Source organism: Panulirus ornatus, chromosome 9 (genome assembly GCF_036320965.1).
Source record: "Panulirus ornatus isolate Po-2019 chromosome 9, ASM3632096v1, whole genome shotgun sequence".
Taxonomy (NCBI): Eukaryota; Metazoa; Arthropoda; class Malacostraca; order Decapoda; family Palinuridae; genus Panulirus; species Panulirus ornatus.
Window position 1 is genome coordinate 5,697,449 of NC_092232.1, and position 11,366 is coordinate 5,708,814.

At 40.5% G+C, this 11,366-nt stretch overlaps 1 protein-coding gene across 1 annotated transcript in view; it reads right to left on the bottom strand.

The window, feature by feature from the left end:
* The window catches only part of LOC139750185 (protein ILRUN-like), a 37,600-nt gene that overhangs the window by 5,654 nt on the left and 20,580 nt on the right, over window positions 1–11,366 (bottom strand). The window contains exon 2 of the mRNA XM_071664590.1: window positions 5,113–5,232. Within this exon, the coding sequence (XP_071520691.1) occupies window positions 5,113–5,232 (120 nt within the window). The remainder of the gene's footprint in view (window positions 1–5,112; window positions 5,233–11,366) is intronic.

An 11,366-nucleotide genomic window follows, 5' to 3' on the forward strand; every position in this document is an offset into this window, starting at 1 on the left:
AAATAAAACATCACCTACATAAGGAATTGAATTTGATTCAAAGAACAATACACTATATAAATAATCTAATTTAAATATTTCACTTCACTAATAATCCACACCAACAAATTCTTTAACTCACACCTCAACAAAGCAACACTTCTCCAAGATGCTTCAGATATACATTTTTGCCAATTTGCCCTATTCTAGCTTAGAATACAATTTACACTACAACTGACTTCACAAAGTGATCCAGGTCGACTAGTTGTGTAATCTAGCCCCAACCCTAACCAACCAAGTGCTGTCTCAGATACTCACTAGGCAATGCCTCTGGTCAAAAAATGGTTTTTGACACTTCACAACTGTTTCTCTACTTAATACACCTCAAAACATAAGTATGGAAGAAGAAGCAGCTTCTTCACACACTGTGTATAGGGCCACAAACTAGGCACGTTTTTAAGTACAACATAAATTCTGTACACTACCAGTAGCATATCACCTCTATCTGACCCTTCAGTCAAACTGAATGATCCAAAATTAATCAATTAAACTACTGTTCAATATTTTGGTAATATACGTGCATCATATGAGAGAGAGAGAGAGAGAGAGAGAGAGGGAGAGAGAGAGAGAGAGAGAGAGAGAGAGAGAGAGAGAGAGAGAGAGAGAGAGAGAGAGAGAGAGAGAGAGAGAGAGAGAGAGAGAGAGAGAGAGAGAGAGACCTTAGGATGAAAAAATACTTACTTGGCCCCCTTCCCTATTCCTAGTCATTTACACTATTTCCCTGCAAAAATTGTCCAAATGCCTCTCTCCTCTATTTCACTAATAATCTTACTTCTTCATCCCACCACTCATTACCCTTTCTAATCTGTCCACCTCCCACGCTTCTCATGCCACAACCATCTTTAGCACAAGCCATCACTGCTTCCCTAAATACATCCCATTCCTCCCCCACTCCCCTTACGTCCTTAGCTCTCACCTTTTTCCATTCTGCACTCACTCTCTCCTGGTACTTCCTCATGCAAGTCTCCTTCTTAAGCTCACTTACTCTCACCACCCTCTTCACCCCAACATTCTCTCATCTTTTCTGAAAAACCTCTACAAATTTTCACCTTCACCTCTACATGATAATGATCAGACATCCCTCCAGTTGCACCTCTCAGCACATTAACATCCAAAAGTCTCTCTTTCACGTTCCTATCAATTAACACATAGTCCAATGACACTCTCTGGCCATCTCTCCTACTTACATATGTATACTTATGTGTATCTCTTTTTAAACTAGGTATTCCCAATCACCAGTCCTTTTTCAGCACATAAATCTACAATCTCTTCACCATTTCCATTTACAACACTGAACACCCCATGTACACCAATCAGTAACTTTCCATTTACCCCATATATATCTGTCTAACTCATCAATCACTTTCTCCAGATCCATGGATGGCAAATGAAAGTTACTATATGCTCCAAGTATTTCCCAATCACACCCTTCAAATCAAACATGCAGTCCACCCACCTTCTTCCCCTCCAGAAATCACACTGTTCCTACCCAGTTAGCTGCTTTTTGCATGACACCATTCCCGCCATACACCTTTCCATTTATATTCAACAGCCTTTATTACATCTACAAACAAATATATTCATATCTCTTCCCCTTGCCTTTACAAAAAGGCACTACAGAAGTGCATTGTCAGTCCCCAGATACCTTCCCTTTGGCTCCACATGAATCACATGGTCTGACTAACCAGTCAAAAGCACCAACACCCCCTTTCTTGTGAAACTGCTTTTTTTTTCGTAATTCATCATTGTTTCCATTGTTAGCAAGGAAGTACGAGGAACAAAGAAAGGCCACATCCAATTGTATCCATTCTCTAATTGTCGTGTGTAATATACCAAAGCCACAGTTCCCTAACAACTACCAGGCCTCACAGACCCTTCCATGGTTTACCCTGGACACTTCACATGCCCTGGTTCGGTCCACTGACAGTACAGCACACCGACCCCAGTATACCACATTGTTCCAATTCACTCTATCCCTGCATGTTCAGGCCCCAATTGCTCAAAATCCTTTTCACTCAATCCTTCCATCTCCAATTTGGTCTCCCTTTTCTCCTTGTTCCCTGCATTTCTGATACCTGTTAACCTTTCTTCACTCATTCTCTCCATAGCTCAATCATTTCAGCACACTCTATTCAGCTCTCTCAAACACACTTTTTCAATTACCACAAATCTCTTTTATCTCTTCCTTTCTTACTCGATCAAACCACCACCGACACCATATATTGTCCTTTGACATTACATTTCCAACACATCCACCCTTATTTATAGCCCATGCCTCACATCCATAGGATACTGCTGGGACTACTATTTCTTCAAACATATCCATTTTTACCCTCCGAGATAACATTCTCTCCTTCTACATATTCTTCAGTGCTCCCAGAATCTTCGTCCCTCTCGCCTACCCTACAACTCACTTCCATGATTTCATTCACTGCTATGCTTACTCTCAGGTATCTAAAACACCTCACTTCCTCCAAATTTTCTTCAGTCAAACTCATACCTCAACTAAACTGTCCCTCAACCCTGCTAAATCTAACGACATTGCTTTTATTAACATTTACTCTCAACCTTTTCCTTTCATACACTGTTCAAACTCGGGTCACCAACCTCTGCAGTTTCTCACTCTAATCTGCCACCAGTGCTGTATCATCAGCAGACAACAATTGTCTCACTTGCCAGGCTCTCTCATCCCCCACAGTTTGCATGCTTGCATCTCTCTCCAAGATTCTTGCATTTACCTCCCTAAACACCCCATACACAAACAACCATGGTAACATCACACACCCATGCTGCAGACCAACCTTCACTTCATTTAATCTCTTCTCTTCCTACTTGAAAATATGCTTTACACCTTTGATAAATCTTTTCACTGCTACTAGCAGCTTTCCTCCTACACCATATATTCTGAAGACCTTCCATAAGAAATCTCTATCGATCCTTTCATATGCTTTCTACAAGTTCATAAATGTTACATACAAATCCATCTACTTCTCTAATCACTCCTCACACACACTCCTTAAAGCAAACACATAATCCACACATCCTCTACCACTTCTGAAACCACACTGCTTTTCCTTAATCTGATGCTTTGTACATGCTTAGACCCTCTACATCAATACCCTCCCATACAACTTACCTGGTATACCCAACAAACTTATACCTCTGTAGTATGAACACTCGCTTTTATCCCCCTTGCCTTTGCACGATGGCACTATTCATGCATTCTGCCAATCCTTAGGTACCTCACCATTATCCATGCCAACACTGAATATCCTAATCAACCAATTAACAACACAGTCACACCCTTTCTTAATAAATTAAATTGAAATACCATCCACTTCAGCTGCTTTGCCATTATTCATCTTATGCAAGGCTTTCATCACTTCTTTATTTTCTTTATCAAACCACTCTTCATGACTCTCACTTCACATATCACCCCAACCCAAAGACGCAACTGCAACTCTATCACCAAACACATTTAACAATCTTTCAAAATAATCATTCCATCTCCTCCTCACTTCATCACCCCCACCTCTAGTCATTACTTCCCCTTTGCCCCTTTCATTGATGTTCCCATTTGTTCTCTTGTTTTTTGCACTTTATCTACCTTCTCCCCAAACATCTTATTCTCCCTACAGTTTACTGATATTTGCTGAGCCTGACTCTCATTTTTCAATCCCTGTACCTTCCTCTTGCCCTCCTGCAGCTTTATCTTATACATCACCTAATCATTTGCACTCCTCACCTGTGAATATTGTTCAAAAGCCTCTCTTTTCTCTTTTACTAGCAATTTAATTTCTTCATCCCATCTTTTGCATGCCACATGCATCTCTTGGACATGCTAGCACTGCTTCCCTAAATACCTTCCATTCCTCACCTATTCCCTTTCTTCATCTACTCTTACCTTTACAATGTCATTTTACATCCAATCTCTCCTGGTATTTCTCTACACAAGACTCTTCCAAATTCACTTACTCTCATCACTCTTCTCACCGACACTACTTCCTCTTTTCATAAAAACCTCTACAAATCTTCACCGTCAACTCCACATGATAATGATCAGATATCTCACCAGATGCCCCTCTCAGCATATACACATCCAAAAGTTCTCGTTTAGACACCTTCAATTATCTTGTAATCTGACGATACCTGCAGACCATCTCTCCTTCTCACATACGTATACGTATGTATGTCCCTCTTTTTAACTTAGTAATCTTAAACACCAGTCTTTTTTCTGGACACAACTCCACAAGCCGTTCACCATTCCCATTCATAATAATTAATACCCCATGCCCCCTAATCATACCCTCAACACTACATCATTCACCTTCACATCTAAATCACCCAACACTAATTTCCAGTCTCTTACAGCAAAACCACTGACACACTTGCTCAGCTGCTCCCAAAACACTTGCCTCTGATGTCTCATAATCTTTTTTTCTCATGGCCAGATCCATAAGCACTAATAATCACCCATCTCTCGCCATCCACTTTCAGTTTTACCCACATCAATCTACAATTTACTTCCTTGAGCTCTATCACATACCCCTATAACTCCTGCTTCAGGAGCAGTGTTAATCCTTCCTCTTGTCCTCTCACCAACCCGACTTTATTATCAGGACATTCCTAAAACATTCTTCCCTTTTACCCTTGAGTTTTGTTTCACCAAAAGCCAGAACACCCGGATTTCTTTCCTTAGATACAACCTATCTCTCCTCTCTTCTCATCCCTGTTACATTCAAACACAGACACCAAAGCCTAAGCCTTTGAGGAGGATGAGCACTCCCTGCATGGCTCCATCTTCTGTTTCTTCTTTCAAAAACTAAAATAAAAGAAGGGGTGGGCAGTTATCCAGTCCCCCACTCCCAACCACTTTAGTCACCTATGAGATGCAGAAAAATCCTTGCCTGACTTCTTTCTCAGGTCCCAGATACAGAAGAGTACTTACATCTAAACCCTATACATCAATTTTTCAATCATCATTTGAACAAAAAGGGATCTTCTATTTGAGGAAATGTATTGTTACAATCAATATAAACAACCATGACTGGACACTGTAATGATTATAATTACCTTGTACTAGGCGGAACACTCTCTCCTTCCCCAATAGTAATATCCTTAACAAAGGTCATCTGCGGAAGCTTGTTGAATGACTGCAGATCAAAGTATGCACATACTGCTGCTTGCAAGTTCCTATGAAGAGACGACATAGCATTGGGATCATGAGTTACAATGATAGAAATGGAATAGTGGGAAAATGAAGATGCAAGATATAGAATCACTATAAACCATTTCCATTGTTCCATTGAAAATGATGTATTTCACACAAAACAATACCATGGAAAACATTAGGGGACTGATCTGTTTCTGGAACATGTTTCCACTGTCTTAATTCACATTACAGCACTATTTCTTCATGTCTGTCAATACTTCCAAGACTTCATACTATCCTTGAAACACTAAAGCACTTTCTTTTTAATCTATTTTTCAGTTTTCCAGTTTTTCTACTTCTTTATCACTTCAAACTCCCATAATGCAACTTTCAACAGGAGTCACTATTTCAATATGTAATAGTCAAACTAATGTGCAGAATTCTTCAGGAATATCTAAAGACTACTCTAAAATTATCATTAAAAGTCCAAGTTCCAAAACTTTTTATCTGGATGTTGCATACAAGGCTATCCCCAAAGCTTTGCTTGATTTTTCACATTAATTTGACTCATATTCATGAGACCAGATGCAATACAAACTTTAAGATGGCTGTAAGCACTAAAATGGAGGAAAGTAAAGATGGCCACAGAAAACATAAAAAATGAGGAATCAGGAATAGGAAATAAAAAGGGGGAGTAGAGCATGGCCCCCTAAGATATTTGTGCTCTCCTTGCATGAAAATGGTGGACTAACTTATGTAAAAAAAAACTTCACTATGTATATGGGGGCACTGTACAGCCAAAGGGCTGAACCAGAGCATATGAAGCTGTCTGGATGATGTGCTCTGCTTTCAGTGAATTATACACAACAGTTGGAGTGGATGTGAACACATGAGGCCACTGCTTTGCCAATTACTGGCACTATGTCACTAAAGTGGGAAATGGCAAACAGGTACAAAAAAGTACCATATCATTCATACAAGCTTTAATCCCCATGAACCTGGAATCTTCTTTTAACAAAATTTTGGATTGCTATATAATTAATGAATCCTCCCCCCCCAAAAAAAAAAATCCTGGAAATCTGGGAATACTAGGAGAAATCACATCCTTGCAGAATTCACTCCAACAAAATCCTACTTGTTCATGCACAGTGTTCGAAAAAAATTATGTCTGCCCCCATATACTTTCAAAGGCAATACAGGTTTATCATGGACATAAGCATATGGCACCCTCAGGGTGAAATCATCATTCATTTGGTTGCTGACACTAGTGTTTCTAATGGTGTGAGCACCAGCAACCTGTCCCACTGTGCATCAGACTCTCTTGAGGGAAGGATGGTTCATTTATTTTTCCTCTTCCTGGCCACATTATTTAAGGAATTTAGCTTCTGAACACTGTACTTCTTCCATCTGTGCCTCAAGATGTTTGGCTTTTATCTTTCTAAGGATGAGAAACCCAGAATTCTCATGTGGAAGCAAGAAAATGTGGGTATATGTTAGACTTCTAGGTACACGGAGTGGTCAGAACCCATAATCAGGTGGCTGCTTCCTGCAACATATCAGTGCCCCACCTCAATCAGGAGATCAAGACCTTATGGGCCCAACATAAAGGACCTAAAATACTTCAGAAACCTTAGCAATTCCATGCCAAAGTATATGTAGATGGCAATCAGGTCCAAAGGAGAGATGAAAAGTACAAAAATATAAGTGTGACATTAACTTTGAAAATGTATTGGAAGGCAGAAAAGGTTTTATGCATAACCTATACAATAAATTTACCCCAAAGAATCAATGCTTCTTAAAAAGAATGGACTAAGCCATTCTGTCTATATCTCTGATGCCTATTCCCTTTCGGAACTCCCTCTTGGGGTGGACATGGCATATAAATTAAAAATCACTGTAAATAGCAGCCACTTAACCACTCAAAATGCATGAATTACATAGGAATCAAAGATAAATAATACCTAATAATCAATTATGTTTAGCCAAATGAATTAACATTAGCATTATTTAAACCCTTAACTCTTAGTTGGATACTTGTGTGAGATGGACAACTTTAGATGTAAATCAAAGCATTGAGTTTTGCCCCTTAATTCATGTCTATCCACCAAGCTTGGGTGGTTGCTGACATGGCAGTCATCTTTCAGTGACGACAACGACAATATATCCTCATACGTATTCTAGGAAGGACACAGCATTTTTCACTGAGGCCCAGAAAGAGGGTGATCCTGAAATACTTGATCACAATCATTCTTTTGATTGTGTGGAGAGTAATTCTACAGAGAGTCTCTTCTAACATTGGAGGTTTACCAAGATGAGGTAGGAAAAGGTGTTTCTAGCATACTGTCAGTGGCTACCAAACCTTGACAACACTATGTTTGACTGGTGCAGTTGGTAATTCTACAAACTTTTATATTTTTGCTGTTATGAAAAAGTTATTAGTGAATAACAGGGATTATATCAAGAAAAAATTACGAGATAAAACACAATAATCAATATCCATCTTTCTTTTCGTACTTGATCACCATTTCCCACGTTAGTGAAGCAGTGCCTGGAACAAACAAAGACTGACCGCATCGGCTCAAATCCATTTTCTAGTTGTCATGCATAATGCACTGAAACCATGACTCCCTATCCACAAACAGGCCCAACAGACTTTTCCATGTTCTACCCTGGACATTTCATATGCCCTGGTTCCCAGCTTTTGGGTGTAGGCAAAATAAATGATAAAGCATGTGCAGTGGCAATTAACTTAACATTCATGCCTTAGTCCTGCACTTTTTTGGTGCATGGTGCTGAAATATCTAGAAAAAAATTATACACAAGTGAATGTAGTGGATTGATTTTTTTGCTGTTATATGAATATCTGTAAACCAAAGAACTGTAAAATTAAATACATTTTTTAAGAACTTGAAAAAGTGAGATTCACTCAGACAGAAAGGAAACCCAAATGAGGAATTAAGGTGTAGTACTAGGAATTAAGTACTGTAGATGTATATACAGTATATGTCTTATCAGGAAAGACCATAAGACAAATATATATACTTTCAATTTCCCCATCCACATTTGAATATACCCATGGTTTATAGAACAATCTCTTTTTTTCAAACTTACTCACTGTTTTATATGTTAGTGGAAAAAAAAATTTACTAACATCCATTCTATACCTGTCATGTGTGATAAACTGAATCCACAACCAGATTTCATGGCCCTGTTCTTGGTTTCCATTGTCACTTCATATGCCTAATTCAGTTCACTGACAGTGCATCATCCCCTGTTTAATACATTGCTCCAATTCACTCTATCCTGTCCATGCCTTAAAACTTCCTTCAAGCTATGGCACCAAACACCTCAAACCTTTTTCAATTCATCCTTCCATCTCAAATTTGATCTCCCAATTCTCCTTGTTCCCTCCAATTCTGACACACATATATTCTTTACTAACCTCTCACTCATTCTCTCTCTCTCTCTATGTCCAAACCATAACAGCATAGCCCTCCTCAGCTCTCTCAACCATTTTTTTTTTTTTTTTTATACTTTGTCGCTGTCTCCCACGTTTGCGAGGTAGCGCAAGGAAACAGACGAAAGAAATGGCCCAACCCCCCCCATACACATGTACATACGTCCACACACGCAAATATACATACCTACACAGCTTTCCATGGTTTACCCCAGACGCTTCACATGCCTTGATTCAATCCACTGACAGCACGTCAACCCCTGTATACCACATCGCTCCAATTCACTCTATTCCTTGCCCTCCTTTCACCCTCCTGCATGTTCAGGCCCCGATCACACAAAATCTTTTTCACTCCATCTTTACACCTCCAATTTGGTCTCCCTCTTCTCCTCGTTCCCTCCACCTCCGACACATATATCCTCTTGGTCAATCTTTCCTCACTCATTCTCTCCATGTGCCCAAACCATTTCAAAACACCCTCTTCTGCTCTCTCAACCACGCTCTTTTTATTTCCACACATCTCTCTTACCCTTACGTTACTTACTCGATCAAACCACCTCACACCACACATTGTCCTCAAACATCTCATTTCCAGCACATCCATCCTCCTGCGCACATCTCTATCCATAGCCCACGCCTCGCAACCATACAACATTGTTGGAACCACTATTCCTTCAAACATACCCATTTTTGCTTTCCGAGATAATGTTCTCGACTTCCACACATTTTTCAAGGCTCCCAAAATTTTCGCCCCCTCCCCCACCCTATGATCCACTTCCGCTTCCATGGTTCCATTCGCTGCCAGATCCACTCCCAGATATCTAAAACACTTCACTTCCTCCAGTTTTTCTCCATTCAAACTCACCTCCCAATTGACTTGACCCTCACCCGTACTGTACCTAATAACCTTGCTCTTATTCAACCATACTCTTGTTATTACCACATCTCTTCCTTATTCTGTAATCCCTTACTTGATTCATCCTCCTCAAACCACATATTGCCCTCAAACATTTCATTTCCAACATACTTAACTATAGCCCATGCCTTGCATCCATACAACACTATGGGGATTACTGTACCTTCAAACACACTGATCTTTGCCCTCCTATACAGTGACCTCTCTATCATTCGTCAATGCTCTCAGGAGCTTTGCCCCCTCATCTACCCTATGATTCACTTCAGCTCAAATTGTTTCATTCACTGCTGTGCCTACTTAAAGTATCTAAAACACTTTACTTCCTCAAAGTTTTCTCCATTCAAACACACTCCAACCAAACTGTTTTTCTTCACCACTAACCTAATACCCTTGCTTTTCTTCACATTTATTTGCACCTACATCCTTTCATGGAAACAGTTTCTGCAGTTACTAACTTGAATCTGCTACTTATGCCACCTACTGCTTTCTCATGTACATCTCACAAATACCTCCACACTTTCCCTGTAAATAATGCCCATAAACCTAATTTTCTTTTTCCTAGCAACTTGGCTTCCTCAATTCACCATTCACTATCCTTTCTAAACTGTCCATCTCGAACCTTATGCATGTCAGAAAATTCTCTTGCATACTGCACATGGTTTTATATATACATATATTCTTTTTTTTTCACACTTGATTGCTATTTCCTGTATGAAAGATGAAGTGTGGCTGAGAGAGCAGAAGAGGGTGTGTTGAAGTGGTTTGGACACATGGTGAAAATGAGTGGGGAAAGATTGACAAAGGATATATGCGTCAGAGGTGGAGGGAAGAAGGAGAAGTAGAAGACCAAATTGGAGGCGGAAGGATGGGGTGAAAAAGATTTTAAGCGATTGGGGCCTGAACATGCAGGAGGGTGAAAGACGTGCAAGGAATAGAGTGAATTGGAGCGATGGGGTATACCAGGGTCGATGTGCTGTCAATGGATTGAACCAGGGCACGTGAAGCGTCTGAGGTAAACCATGGAAAGTTCTGTGGGGCCTGGATGTGGAAAGGGTGCTGTGGTTTCGGTGCATTATACATGACAGCTCGAGACTGAGAGTGAACGAATGTGGCCTTTGTTGTCTTTTCCTAGTGCTACCTCGCGCAAATGCGGGGGGGAGGGGTTTGTTATTTCATCTGTGGCGGGATGGTGACGGGAATAAGGGTAGACAGTATGAATTATGTATGTGTGTATATATGCATACGTGGATCTGGCAGCGGATGGAACCATGGAAGCGGAAGTGGATCATAGGGTGGGGGAGGGGGCGAAAATTCTGGGGGCCTTGAAGAATGTGTGGAAGTCGAGAACATTATCTCAGAAAGCAAAAATGGGTATGTTTGAAGGAATAGTGGTTCCAACAATGTTGTATGGTTGCGAGGCGTGGGCTATGGATAGAGTTGTGCGCAGGAGGATGGATGTGCTGGAAATGAGATGTTTGAGGACAATGTGTGGTGTGAGGTGGTTTGATCGAGTGGGTAACGTAAGGGTAAGAGAGATGTGTGGAAATAAAAAGAGCGTGGTTGAGAGAGCAGAAGAGGGTGTTTTGAAATGGTTTGGGCACATGGAGAGGATGAGTGAGGAAAGATTGACCAAGAGGATATATGTGTCGGAGGTGGAGGGAGCAAGGAGAAGAGGGAGACCAAATTGGAGGTGGAAAGATGGAGTGAAAAAGATTTTGTGTGATCGGGGCCTGAACATGCAGGAGGGTGAAAGGAGGGCAAGGAATAGAGTGAATTGGAGCGATGTGGTATACCGGGGTTGA